This window comes from Elephas maximus, chromosome 22 (assembly GCF_024166365.1).
Source record: "Elephas maximus indicus isolate mEleMax1 chromosome 22, mEleMax1 primary haplotype, whole genome shotgun sequence".
In the NCBI taxonomy this organism is placed as follows: domain Eukaryota; kingdom Metazoa; phylum Chordata; class Mammalia; order Proboscidea; family Elephantidae; genus Elephas; species Elephas maximus.
The window spans coordinates 76,566,439-76,581,398 of NC_064840.1; the positions used below are offsets into that span (position 1 = coordinate 76,566,439).

The 14,960-nt window shown below is 46.0% G+C and overlaps 1 protein-coding gene across 1 annotated transcript in view; it reads left to right on the plus strand.

The window, feature by feature from the left end:
• PDGFRL (platelet derived growth factor receptor like) overlaps positions 1–14,960 on the plus strand; it is a 47,195-nt gene that overhangs the window by 28,060 nt on the left and 4,175 nt on the right. The window contains exons 3-4 of the mRNA XM_049866530.1: positions 5,311–5,462; positions 10,656–10,949. Of these exons, the coding sequence (XP_049722487.1) occupies positions 5,311–5,462; positions 10,656–10,949 (446 nt within the window). The remainder of the gene's footprint in view (positions 1–5,310; positions 5,463–10,655; positions 10,950–14,960) is intronic.

Consider the following 14,960-nt stretch of genomic DNA (forward strand, 5'->3'; position numbering starts at 1 on the left):
GACTGTAACCCTTGCCGTCGAGTCGATTCTGACTCATGGCAACCCTGTAGGACAGAGTAGAGCTGCCCCATAGGGTTTCCAAGGAGCAGCTGGTGGTTCAAACTGCTGACCTTTTGGTTAGCAGCCATAGCTCTTAACCACTGCACCGCCAGGGCTCCGAGCTGAGCAGCGTACATGCCAAATATAGTTATTTTGCCTTATTCATATATAAAGCCCACCGTGTGAGAAAATGTATGAGAAAAAAATTAGAAATGGTCTCGACCACAAGCAGCTTAAGAATTAGTGAGATACATGACATGCACAACAGATACTCGCAGAGCCAACAAAAGAGCTTGTGGCCAGGAGTGAGTGGGTAGAGGCCAAAGGGACAGTGGAGAAGGTCAGCATAGGCTGGGAGGCAGGAAAGACTTCCTGGATGGATTCATTGGTTGATTGATTACCTAATTGCAGAAGATCAGGCCTTGAAGATAAGACTGTGGGATGTGGAAAGGAATGAAATGCATTTACCAAGGAGAAGAGCATAACCCCCCACTCCCCACCCCGGGGACCGCAATATGCAGCCAGTTGGGGGAGCCATGACCCAGACCCTACATTTTACAAATGATTAGGTTGCGGTCCAGAGAGGCTAAGGGGCTTTCTCAAACCCACGCAGCTTTTCGTAAAGTAAACCAGCTTTGAACTTAATCCCAGCACCCTTTCCCCGAGTCCGTGCACCAAGACAACAGTCTGTTTCTTTAGATTTCGGATGTGTGCTCAGAAGATTTACTGTCCAAGCGGCATCAGCATGAGAGGGTCCCGTGAGACTCTCGGCTGGGTGGGGAGATGTGGCGAGTCTCTCTGCAGTGAATTCACTGTGCCAGGTGCCAGTGGGCCCGGGCCTGCGGCCTCTGCGTTCACCATTATAACTTAGCCATAATACTCTGACTATGGCTGTGAGCCGGCCTCTTAGTAATCCACAGCTTGTTTTCCTAGCAAGGGTGGTGGAGGCTTGCTCCATTGTTTTCCAGCACTCACTCCTCCTCCAGGGCTTATTCTACCCTGAATACAGGCTGTGAGCATTCAGCTAAGCAGATCTGGGAGGTCTCTTTTCTTGTTGCCCACAGAGAAGTACTGACGGGTATAGCACCCGGCAAGGTTAGAATTTCCAAAAAGATAATAATGTGACTTTTAGAAGTGAATAGCCCCTATACATATGGCTGCAATGTTTAAAAGATGACCTCGTTCCCAAAGTTACGAGAACAATCGTTGTTTCCATGAGCTTCCCGACATTGTGAGCCCAAATCCACCAAGGTCTATCTTAGCATCATCCGTGGACTTCCTCTGAGTCACTCGGGTCAGGGTTTGTTGATTTAGTTGAAAGCACAATGGGAAGCATGCCAGGCTCTGTTTTCTCAGGAGCCCTGGGGGCTCCAACCCAGCTCAGACTCTGCCTGGCCATGTGACCCTAATCTCTGTAAAATGAGGGATCCAACCAGATGACCTCTCAGGGTCCCTCTAGTTGCATAGGTGCTGACTCCCTTGTAGTTTAAGATGGGGGCCAAGGAGTAAGGACCCTGGGACGCTATTTGACTCATTGTCACTGACTGAATTTTGTTTTGTTTTGTACCTGGTCACCTCTAGCTGCTGTCTGCATAGCCTTATGCCATATGGAAGGCTATGGATGATACAGGCAAGTCTATGACATGATTTCTGCTCAGGAAGGGATTAATATAGTATAACGGGATGTGATGATACAATATAGTCAATATAATAGCGAATTGAAAAGGTTACGTACTACAAAGCAGAGTATCTCTCTTGCAGTCTTGGTAGCACAGTGATTAAGAGCTTGGCTGCTAACCAAAAGGTCAGCAGTTCGAATCCAGCAGCTGCTCCCTGGAAACCCTATGGGGCAACTCTACTCTGTCCACAGGGTTGCTATAAGTTGGAATCCACTCGACAGCAATGGGGTTTTTTAAAATCTCTATCTACATTCACCCAAATTTCTCGTCCTCCACTTCTCCCACCCCTTAGTGTGTGGCCAAGTGGTTACAAGAGAAGGGAAGGGCCTTTGGGGGAACATCTCCATACAGACAGCAGCTCTGTGGGGCTCAGTGAACCATTGTCTCCATTTCCAGGCGCAGACTCAGCCCCCAGAGGCCTTAGGTCGTGTTCCAACTCCTCGGGCAGCTTGCTGCCTGGACTATGTGAGGCCATTAGCAGAAATGGAAATTTTAAATCCAGGCATTTCAACTGTAATCCTGCTAAATAATTTGTTTCCTGTTTTATATTGTCTGCATGTAAGAGGGGGTGGGAAAATCCAGAAATGTTTTCCAGCATCTCCTTCCTTCCACCCCCAATCCTGCTAAAGATACGGTAAGCAGATTCTGTGGTGGGGTAGGTTATTCCCGAGTGCTAAATTCTTATGCACCCAATCTTTCCGGGTGCGATAGAAATGGCATCTCCTAATTTACATGGCTGCAGAGCTAGACAGTGCTGGGCCTGGAGAAGGTGCTTCAGTATTTACTGGTTCCCTACTGATTCTGTACATATAGGCTTTACCTTCTGAACTCCACTGGACTGTGGCCAGCTTTTATGGTCCACACGGGGAGACCTCTGCCTCCATTTTCTCTCCGCTTTTTCATTCTTTAACCCATTGAAATCTAGCCCTTAGTCATCGAGTGCTGCTATAAGAGAAATACCACAAGTGGATGGCTTTAACAAAGAGAAATGTATTTCCTCACAGTAAAGTAGGCTAAAGTCCAAATTCAGGGTGTAATTAATGGATTATGGGAATAATTGGGAATCATTATTGATGTTTTCCACCCACCAGACTCTGCGCTAACTACTGGGGCCCAGGCAGGGAGCGAAGCAGACCAGGTCCCAGCCCTCCTGTGGTGTGTAGGTTCCCAGCAAGCGGCTCTCAACCCCCCTCAGCCCCTTGGCTCCTCCTTCCCACTTCGTCCCGACCTTTGAAAGTCCAGCTTGTCTCGCTTCTCTACAAAGCTGCCTTCCCAACCACTCCAGCCACAGTGACCAATCTCTTAGAGTTCTCATCTGAGTTCTGCGGACTCTGATCTTTTCACTTATATTAAACTCTTCAGCTGGTCCTTAACATGCTCAGTGTGGACTGGTTTTTAATTTGCGGTGCTGTCTCCAAGCTGGGTGTGTGTTGTTTGCCATTGTAATAGTAGTATTCACAAAAACTACTTTAATCTGTGTTGTTAGGTGCCCTCAAGTCAGGTTCGACTCATGGCAACCCTGTGTACAACAGAATGAAACACTGCCCTACCCTCACCATCCTCACAACTATTGTTATGCTTGAGCCCATTGTTGCAGCCACTGTGTCCATACATCTCATTGAGGGTCTTCCTCTTTTTCTCTGATCCTCTGCTTTACCAAGTGTGATGTCCTTCTCCAGGGACTGATCCCTCCTGACAACATGTCCAAAGTAGTGAGACGCAGTCTTGCCATCCTTGCTTCTAAGGAGCATTCCGGCTGTACTTCTTCCAAGACAGATTTGTTCGTTTTTCTGGCAGTCCGTGGTATATTTAATATTCTTTGCCAACGCCATAATTCAAAGGTGTCAGTTCTTCTTTGGTCTTTCTTATTCATTGTCCAGCTTTTGCATGCATATGAGGCAATTGAAAATACCATGGCTTGGGTCAGGTGCACCTTAGTCCTCAAGATAACATCTTTGCTTTTTAACACCTTAACACAATAACTACTACTAATGCGTAACTATATGCAATTAAGACATAATTAGGATAATACCATGAACCAGGCATTGCATCAAGTGCTTAATACGCATTTTCTCCTTTAGTGTCTCGGGGAAGACTTGTTCAGCCATTCACCATCTGTGGGTCTCAGTGAAGTTGCTTTTGCTGTCTAGGACTCATTTTCCTCATTGGCAAAATAGGGAGCCAGATATCTGCTTTTCGAGGTTATTTCTGGTTCCAATGCTGTGGTTCAACTCAATTTCAATTCAATTTTTTTTTAAGGAATTCTTACTGTATTCTGTCATAAAACTAATACGGCAGTCTCTGCCCTCAAAGTTCATACCAACTAGTATAATAACAGGAAGCTGGGAGTATCCTGGGAGTAGTGAATAAGGGAGCCAATTACATCACCAGGAGAAAGTCGGTTCTAATTAGAAGCTTCCTGAAGGAGGAGAGATTTCCGTTGAGTTTAAGGGAGGCAGTTGACGGAGTGGGAGTACAGAGGCGCCTCTTGGCAGAACTGACTGGTGGGCACAACAGCTCCTCAGCAGTGAACCCAAACAGGGCTGCGATTAGGGTCAGGAAGCCAGACATTGTGCTGCAGGCTAAATTTAAAGAGATGGACGATATTGCTACTGCTGCAAGATAAAACAGGAGAATCCCAGCCACGTCAGGAAAGTACACAGACCTCAGAGGAGTGCAATGCTTGGATATGTGAGAAGCATCATCAAATTAAAACCAGTGCTCTTGGCATCTCTCACATGTGCACTGAGACTCATAAGCCCCAGGGGACATCCGTCCCAAGGATACATCTGGAACCCTGTCAGAGTACAATGCAATTAATTACCATTACAATTGGATAAATACTAGTGTTTACTGATAATAAATATGTATTTACAGCTCTCTTCATTTCGTAAAGGAATTGAAAGGGTTTGCAAAGAATTCATCATGTGACAAGATAAAATTACAAAAGATGAAAAAGAGAAAATAAACGTGGAAATGATAGGATGAGGCCCGAGGCAAAATCCATGTGGCCAAGGCCTCCGAACACTTTTCCAGAGGTGGGATGCATAGTTTTTTTTTTTTTTTTTTGGCCTGAAGAAAAGTTTTAAATTTTGATATGATGATTGTAGTACCCCTAAGCCTCCAAGCTTATATTCTGAGTCTTTTCCTTAAATTGGTGGAAGCGATTCTGGGCAGCAGAGAACGCTATGTGCTTCCCTGACCACTGTTTAAATGAATTCATTCGAAACAAAGCCTAAGAACAAAACATTAGCCCAGGGCTTTTTGGCTGAGCTTCTGTGGCCAAGTTGCTCTTGCCCCAGTGCTTTTGTTTTAGGAAACCCCAGTTCTGAGGTCAAAGAGAATTTCTTCTCTTTGGAAAACACAATTGTCATTTATTATTTCCCTTCAGGAAAGGCTTTTCTCTGTGCCTGCCCCCACACACCCTTGCCCCCCCAATATACCCTTTTATTAGTCTGTGCAAGCTCAGAGACGGCTGTTCCAGTCCACCGAGTCACGGGGCGTTATGCCCGAGAACAACGGAGTGGAGAGTGGCTGCAAGGCTGGCCCAGGCCTGACCTGGCTTTCGTCCCCGTCCTCCTTTTATTGGCAGCGTGAAGCAGCATGAGCGCTATGGCCAGCTGATCCTGGTCAACTCCACCGCGGCCGACACAGGCGAATTCAGCTGCTGGCTGCAGCTCTGCCATGGCTATGTCTGCAGGAAGGACGAGGCCAGAACCGGCTCCACCTACATCTTTTTCACAGGTAAAATGGTGGGTGCCTTTGTGGAACTCTTCACACTTCCCGCCTTGACCCAGAACCGAAGGTTCCCACTGCATACAGGATAGTAAAAAAAAAAAAGAGGGGGGCAAGAGGGGGACAACCTGAGCACTCACTCTTTGTCAGGCTCTGGGCCAAGGGCTTTACATCAGTTATTTCATGCCAGCCTCCCAACAACCCTTTCAGGTAAGTACAAATATTTCCATTTTTCAGATGGGAAGTTTGAGGTGCAAAGGGATTAAGTCCTTCAAGGTCACACAACAAGTAAGTGGCAGAACCAGGATTTGAAGCCAGAACGATCTGATTCCAGAGTCTATACCAGCATTGTCCAATATGGAAGCCACTAGTCATGCATTGACGCAGCAGTTAAGCGCTCAGCTGATAACTGCAAGATTGGCAGTTCGAACCCACCCAGCAGCTGCATGGGAGAAAGACCTTGCCATCTGCTTCATAAAGATTATAGCCAAGAAAACCCTGCAGGGCAGTCCTACTCTGTCACGTGGGGTCGTGATGAGTCGAAAATTGACTCAATGGCACAGAACAACAGAAGCCACGTGTGGCTATCTAAATTCAAATACAAATTAACTGAATAAAATTGAAAATTCAGTTCCTTAGTCACAGGAGCTGCATTTCAAGTGCTCAATAGCTACGTGTAGCTGGTGGCTACCATATTGGACAGCGTCATCACACAAAGTCCTCTTGGGTAGTGCTGCTGTAGATTTTGTCAGTATGTTCCCAGCACCCACAATATTCATGTTCATATTCATAGGATGGCTGGCTAATGGCCTCCTTGCATTTGTTCTTATGAGTGCTCTGAGCTGAGGTTTTGGGGACAAACTTCCCAATGGCTGAGGTCCTTGTGGTGTCAAATCCCATCCCCTGAGCCCGAGTGAGGGGCCGGAGAAAGCAGGTGAGAGTGGAAAACTCTCCTCCCTATAGCGCTAGGCGCCAGGTGGAGCCTGCACTCTGAGAAACAGGCTTTGCAGAGTAGCCCCCAGCTCCTTCCTCTGCAGAGGTCTCTAAGCATTCAGGTTTGGGGGATGAAGTTCTCTGATAGGGTTCAGAAGCCGCGAACAGCTTCAGGAATCTTGCAAACGCCCCTCCTTCCTCGTGCTTCTATGGTCCAAGGAATTTCAGGTGAAGCCAGAACCCTTTCTTAGTCTGGGTGAGGGTTTTCATGAGATCTGCCCATGTGCCTAAATCCGTCTACCTTTCAGACCTAGAGTGACTAAGGCCTATGACCCAAATGGCCTCATTCCTCGGTCATTAATGAAGGCTTTAGCAAAATCTCAGCCATTTTTCTCTCCCTGCCCCGAATTCTCCTCTCTGGCAAGAAGATGCTCTAGCAGGATACTCTAAATTCCAAAAGAACATGCACATATGTTTCATTTCCTTCCCACAACACCCCCCTGTGAAATAAAAAAAAAAAAGGAGAGGTAATTTTATTTTCTTTATTTTGGAAAGAATGATGCTGGTGTGGAGACTCAAAATGGCAAGGTGACTTCTACAATGTTCCCTGGCTTGTAGGGTGGGGCAAGGATTCAAACCTGAAACCAATTCAAAACTTATAGCAATAATATAAGACAGTACTCACAGAATGATCCAGAAAAAAGAAAGGATTTAAATAATGTGCCATGATAAAATAAATCAAACCAAAACAGGACACACACACACACGCACACAAAACAGAGTTCCTTGATTGCCCTAAGGAAAGAATTGGTAAATTAGTTCTCATTTCTGGAAGGTAAAAATTCCACTGTCTGGATCCTGGCTTTCTGATCTGGGGTCCAGCGTTCTTACTGTCTCAACTCTTTTCTGGGACAAAGTGATGGGTGGATACATAGATGGTCAGACAGACAGCGAGGCACTAGCTGGCATAACTGGTGTTGCTCAGGAGCATTGCTAACCTTTGTTAATAGTCAATCCCTTCTATCTTCATTTTGGAATGCTCCATGCACAACCTCCCATGTACCCTTTATAGTGTAGTATAGTGTGCAGTGTAGTGTAGTGTAGGGTAGTGTATAGGGTAGTGTATAGTATAGTATAGTGTAGTGTACAGTGTAGTGTACAGTGTAGTGTATAGTATAGTGTAGTGTAGTATAGTATAGTGTATAGTGTAGTATACTGTATAGTGTAGTAAAGTGTTAGTATTAGTACAGTATAATATAGTACAGTACAGTATAATATAGCACAGTACAGTACAGTATAATATAGTACAGTACAGTATAATATAGTATAGTACAGTACAGTATAATATAGCACAGTACAGTACAGTATAATATAGTACAGTACAGTATAATATAGCATAGTACAGTACAGTATAATATAGCACAGTACAGTACAGTATAATATAGCACAGTACAGTACAGTATAATATAGTATAGTACAACTTCCCTTTATAGTATATCGCACGGTGAAGCCACAGTGGAAAAGACGACCAATTAAGTCTAATGAGCATTTGAGATTCTGGACAAGGACTAATAACATTTAAAATTGCAGGATGAAGATTCTTTGGCAAGATGAGCACTGCCATGTCTTCCTCAAGTATTGAGCAAGATTTTAACCTGAAGGCTTTGCTTGTGCACAACATCCACGTAGGGCTAAGGGTTCTCTATGTGCGTTTTGGAGCCCTGGTAGCACAGTGGTTAAGAGTTACGGTTGCTAACCAAAGAGTCAGTAGTTCAAATCCAACAGCCTCTCCTTGGAAACCCTGTGGGGCAGTTCTACTCTGTTCTACAGGGTCCCTACGGGTTGGAATCGACTGGATGACAACTGGTTTGGTTTTCTTAATATGTGAGTTGTGGAGGCAGATTATTTCTTAATCTACTGAAGTACTGAAGTCCTTTTATGAACCAAAAGAAGGCTAAAAATTATCTATCTCAACTTTCAAAAGACTTGGATCCACAAGGGAGGTGACCTAAGGTGTTGTACTGTTTTCAGAGTCCAGTTGGATTTTCAGTACAGGGTCTAGCAATTTGTCTTTTCAAGCGTGGTAGGTTTACAAAACCAGGACGGGCTGTTACAGAAGCTGCTGGCTCTGTGTTCTTTCGGAGCGTCTGCTTCTCAGCTACCCACACAGAGAGATGGCTGTCATTCATCATGTTTGCATGCTTCCTAGGGTTTGATTGAAAACAGTGTGAGGTTTCTTTTGGGGGGCTGATTGCTGTTAATTTGTGGAATTTTTGATGAAGCAGCTGCCACGTTTTACATTTCCTCTTTTATCTACATCCAGGAGGATCTCAGAGGGGTCTTTCTAAGTTTTTACTGAAGTATAACATAAACAGGGAAAAAGACACAAATCACAAGTGTAGCTTAGTAAATTCTCATAAAGTGAGCATACACATGCAACCACCACCAAGATCAAGGAAGAGAACATTACCGGCCGCAGGGCTTTCTCATAGCAAAAGGCTGGGACTCCAATTTTTATCTGCAGTTCGACCACACTAATTAGTACTTTACTATATGTGGAGTTTGTTATAATTTGGATTTTAGTTTATAGCCTATTCAATTTTTTTGAAATCTAAATTTCCATGTGTTTAGTTTTCATAATGTGTTTGTCATCTACATTGGCAGATATAAACACATTTACAGGGGGCATATGTAATCTATAGTTTTTTAAATGAACTTTTTTTGTAGATGGAAGCTACCAATTATGAATATATATATATATTTCTATTTGTTAAAGCAGCTGATGTGATCACTTGTTTCAAAGCACGTATTATAGTACAAGACATAAGAGCACGTTTTTGTGTTCTGCAGTTCAGATCATTCACTTATTCTACTGGCTTTGCTCATTGTTTCAGATAAACTTTTTCTATACAAAGCCTTAAAAAAACAACAAAATAGTTGCCTCTAAATCTTCCAATCATAGAACCCTTAAATGTTATTGCTGAAGGGGAATTTGGTGATGGTCTAGTCCAGATTCTTCTCTTTGCAACGGGGACATGGAAATACCAAGAAATTAAGTGGCACATCCAAGACTTGCTCTGTGCGAACACGAGTGTTGGGTACAACATTGACAAAGGGCCCCTTTCCTAATCCTGAAAGTCAATTTATCATGAAGTAGCACAGATTCACAGCCTGATGTTAAGCCTTGCAAAGATGGAGACTCGCTGAGACATGATAGATACATTCCCTTGAGCACGGTTAGGGGCAGGAGGAAAGACCTCCACAGTAGTGGACTTAGCGTGCATAGCCAAAGAGCTCTTGGCCCGTGAAGACATTTGATGTTGTGTCCAGGAGTTCTGTCCCCGACTTAAAATATATAATTGTGGCACAAAGAAGTCTTGTGACGGAAAAAGCCAAGAATTATTGGTTTCAGGAACATTGCAGGGAAAGCACAGAAAACGATTTAACAAATGGTGGGCTCAGTGGGTTCACAAATTTCTCTTATTACTGTAATATTCACTCAAGAATGATCCAGAAAAAAGGGCTTAAATAAAATGCCATTCAAACAAAGCCAGAGTCTCTTGATTGTATTGAAGGTATTGGTACACCAATCTTCATTTTTGGAAGATAAAAATGCCACCATTTAGATCTTAAAGAACGACATAGAGTGTCATTCAGAGGAAACAGGAGTGGTGTATAAAACTGACTGCAAGTCTCCAGCCCTGTGGTGGTCGTAAGGAGCCCAGAAGCCAGGACTAAAGGATTCCTGGCCCATCCCTACTCCATTCCCTTCCCACCAACCTTGGCAGTCCCTATGCCAGGAACTAGGTTCTCATGAGTGAGGATAGGCGAGGAGACCAAAGCCTTCACGGTGCTGCGCTCTCAGGGAAGCTTTCCTTCCCTCTCCCCATAACTGGTAGCTACTGACCATCTGCCTTGGGTCTGAATTTCTCCAGAAAGAAGCACTGATTTGTTTCCAGGCTTAAACAATGCTCTAGACATAAGGAAACCAGTCTCCTTCCTTGCTTCCTTAGTGTGGTTGGTAAATTCCATGGGCCCGATTTGAGCTTCAGCAAGTATCTTTATTTCCTTTAAGGAGGAGAGAATCCTTCAAAAAAAAAAAAAAAAAAAAAACCATTAGAAAAATACCTGTTTATACCGATAAGGACTCAGTGTTCTGAATGTATTGCGAGTTTCTTCTCTATCTTTGTGCCCCAAGCGTGAGAATCCTCAAGGTTCTCTTACCTTGCTTCTCGAGAATCAATAAGCCTGTGTCTTTCCCCTTTGCAGAGAAAGGAGAACTCTTTGTACCATCTCCCAGTTACTTTGACGTTGTCTACTTGAGCCCAGACAGACAGGCTGTGGTTCCTTGTCGAGTGACTGTCCTGTCAGCCAAAGTCACGCTCCACAGGGAGTTCCCGGCCAAGGAAATCCCAGCCAATGGAACTGACATTATGTACGACGTGAAGAGAGGCTTCGTGTATCTGCATCCTCACTCTGACCACCAGGGGGTGGTCTACTGCAAGGCTGAGGCTGGGGGCAAGTCTCAGATCTCCGTCAAGTACCAACTGCTCTATGTAGAGGGTAAGCCTGCTACCCACCAACTGAGGCACCGGGGACGCTGTTCCCTATTTACAGATGGAAATGAGGAGGCATGGAGTGCTTTTCTTAGAGTCAGGTTCCTCTACTGCACCACATTTCTAGGGTGCCGCTTCCTTGTCCATGGCCCTGACCCAACACCCCTCTGCTTCCTTTCTTCTCAAAGCCTTTCTTTGTTCCCTCTGGTTCTGCCTCTGTGTGACTGATCAGCAATTGCCCTACATCCCCAAGCTCTTAGGACACCCTTTCAGCCTCACTGCTTTAATCCAAATCTGCTGTCTCCTAAGGGCACTATCCTTTCCCCACCTCAGAGCTTGGAGGTGGGATCAGTGCCTTCTTGCGCCCATTGCCACCTCCTGACCATCATTCCCTTACGATTTGTCAAGAGCCCCTGCCCTCTGAGGCTCCTTCCATGTGGTGTACCAGCTTTCTCTTCTCCTTCCCTGTGTCTCCCTCTCATTCACTGAAGATTTCGGCACTTCGTTCACAGTCCTCCTCGCCACTCCACTTTCTTGGTGACTTCAACACTCACTTGGGATGCACTGGCCTGGTTCCCTGACCCCTGCTCCAGTCAAGCTTTCACAGTGTCAAAAACTACAACTGCCCTGACATTGGAATCACTGATTCAGACCCAGCCTCCCACCACGGCCTCGCATCTTCCCGGATTGTTTGCTCAGGGCTCTTTCTGCACTGACCTTCACCTTCACCCTCTACTGTCCACTATGCAGTCCTCTCCCGCCCTCCCCACCCCCACCCAGCTCAGCTTCCACGGCTCATCACCTCAGTGCTCTCTTGCCAATACCCTGGACTTCTTGCCCTTCAATGGTTTCCTCCCACCCACCCAGGAAAACACTATCCTACATGTACCCATAGGGCTGAGGGTTGCTGAAAGAACCTCGCACATGGGTAGATGACGCCACTGTAAACCCCCGGTCTCTGGTCTCCCCTACCTGGGAGTGCCACCACACGTTTTCATCTCTTTCCACTTTGCACTGTGAGCACTGCACACCTCTTGAAGAACCCTTGGCCTCTGCCTGCCCCTCACTCCTTCGCAATCCTCTTGCTCCCTCCTCTCAACAGGACTGAAAAATGCTCAAAGCTCTCTGTTAAACACATTTTTTTTTTTACTGGTTCATGTTTCTTTTTTCTGAATATACACGTGTGCTGAAGGTCATTTAGTGTCTAGTTTGATGGAATATCTTGTATATGACAATTACAAAATAGAACTTTTTTTTAATGTCCCCATTTTAGTGAGGAGTTTCAATCCAGTGGGCTCACCACACCTGAACTGTTCTTCTCCCAGGAATTCACTGCAGCCATTGGTTCTGCTTCGTAGAAACCTCCTTTCTTATCAGTAGGAAAGATCCATGAATGATATCACAGTCTGGTTCCACATCCAGCAGTCACCTCGGGTTAGGAACAGCCTCATTCTGTTTCTGATACTGTTCATTAAAAAGCTTTAACCCCACCTTTACTCCAAAGCCCCACTGGCATGAGGCTCTACTAGAGGCTCCAGCAGCTTGGAGAGGCACGTGGGGGGACGGCCTTCTCCTCCCGCCCTCCTGTGCTGGGGCTGGGGGAGGGGGTCGGTCCCGGAACCTAGAGGCATCTGTCCTGGTTGCAAATGGCTGACCTGGCTTGTTGTCCATTAACCTGACGGGGACAGATGGTGGCTCCAACACCTTGTCATGAGTGACAAGGGACTCAGTTCTAAGCAGCCCCCCGTGGTACTGTAGGCCCCTTTCCAGATGTAGCCTCGCCCTCCTCCTGGACAGTAAAAATGGCCATGGCAGGAGCATCTGACCTTCTCTAACTTCACAAGGGGGAAGGAGAATCAAGATCAACAGTGCAAGGCTGACTCCTATGAGGCAGAGGTCAGACATGCCTCCTCTGTCCACCAGCTTTACCAATTCTGACACCAACCATCCCTCCCACAGCACTCTACTTCTCTGCCAAATTTGATAATTCATTGCATTGGCCACACGTAACTCACAGACAATAATCATGATTAAGGGGTTTATTAGAGAAGTTAATACGGTACAATTCGGGTTCAGGAATGCTCAGGATATAGTTTTTCCATCAGGACAGCCTCTTCTCAGCTGTGCCTGCAGCTGTGCATGCCTCTCTCTGGTCCCTTGGCCTCTGCCCTGCTTGGGCAAGTGTTACAAAGCTCTTTTAGCTCTGCCAATAAGTGCCTCAAGGCACCCCACTCTACCGGTAAGCCTTGGCCCAAAGGCTGTCAGCTGTAGCTCTGTGAGCCAGCAAACCTAACTCCAGCAAGTGCCCAGGGCACCCTACTCTGCCAGCAAGCCTCCTGTCAGAAGGCACTCAGCTTTCTCCCTCTGTGGGCCAAGAAGCCACTGCACCTTCTCCTGCTGGTCTCTACTGCCACCATTTCCCTGCCACCACTTCTCGCCGTCTTCAGTGTTACAGCTCTCTCTCTCTCTCCTGGTTCTACGAGGTTCTCAGTACAGGGATCCCGAGTCCAAAGGACATGCTTAGCTCTTGGCTCTTCTTCCTTGGCAGTGGTTAGGCCCTCCCTCTGCTCTGGAATCGGCTCTTTTAAGCCTAGAAGGATGACGGAACTGACCAATTCCCTTGGAGGACCACACTTACCTTATTTGCACAGTCTCGCCCAATCACTTGGTTGGGAATTACAAGACCATGGTGAGAAAGACCACACAAAAGCAATCCATTGCACCACACGGACCCTCCTCAGCAGTCTTGTGGACAGAGGAGCTGCTTTCTGAACTTAGGATTTGGACTACTTAATGCCTGTAGTTCTCAGCCATGGGACTGAGAACCAGGCCATGGTCCTCAACACTATCCTGTTACCAAATAACACTCACAGCCTTCTTTGACCACCCTCAGCACTCCGCTAAGGCCATCTCTCTTCTGCCATCACAACCAAACTCCCTGAAAGAGCTCAGGCCACTTCCATCTAGCTTTCTCCCTTTTCCTTCAAAACAGGTATTGCTAAGGTTCTCAGCAACTTTCATGCCATTAAATCCAGCAGACTTTTTTTGGCCCTAGTCCTGCTAGATTCTACCTCTTTGCTATGAAACCTCTTCTTTCCTTGGCTTCACATCCTCCGCCCCTCCCACTTTCTTATTCTGCTTTATCAGCTCTTTGTCTTCTAACCAGTTCCTGTGAAGTTGGTTGTGACGCATGGCGATCCCATGTGTGTCAGAGTAGAACTGTAATCCATAGGGTTGTCTGTGACTGATTTTTTACAAGTAGATCAACAGGACTTTCTACCAATGTACCTCTAGGTGGACTGGAACTGCCAAACCTTTCGGTTAGCAGCAGAGCGCTAACCTTTGGCCCCAACCAGGGACCCCTTTGTCTTCTACCAGCTTTTACAGGTTGGAGTTACCTTGGGCACGCTTCTTGCTGACTCTCTTCTCTCTCTGGACAGTCCCAGCCACACCCATGGCTCCACTTACCCTCTAAAACCTAAAAAAAGCCAAATCCACTGTCATCGAGTCAATTCTGACTCATAGCAACCCTATAGGACAGAGTAGAACTGCCCCATAGAGTTTCCAAGGAGCGGCTGGTGGATCTGAACTGCCGACCTCTTGGTTAGCAGCTGCAGCACTTAACCACTACACCACCAGAGTTTCCATTCCATTTACCCTCTGTACACTAATAATTCCTAAATTAATACATCTGGCCCAGATCTCTGGGCTGCAAAGCTATGTTTCCAACTGTCTATCCAAATGACTACCTATTATCTGCACTTAGATGTTTCCCAGGCCCATCAATCCCACACGCCCATCATTAAACTCAAGGGTCGTCCTTCCCAGGCCTGAGTCTTCAGCATTCTCTGTCCCAATGATAGCATTGTCACTCACCCAGGTACACAGGCCAAAGAGTGGGAGTCAAGCCGGACATTCCCTTCTCCCCCAGGCCTGTTGACTTTTCTCAGCAAATCACCCTAAAATCCTGTTGCTCCTCTGCATCCTCACTTCAAATAGAGATCAAGTTATCACCATC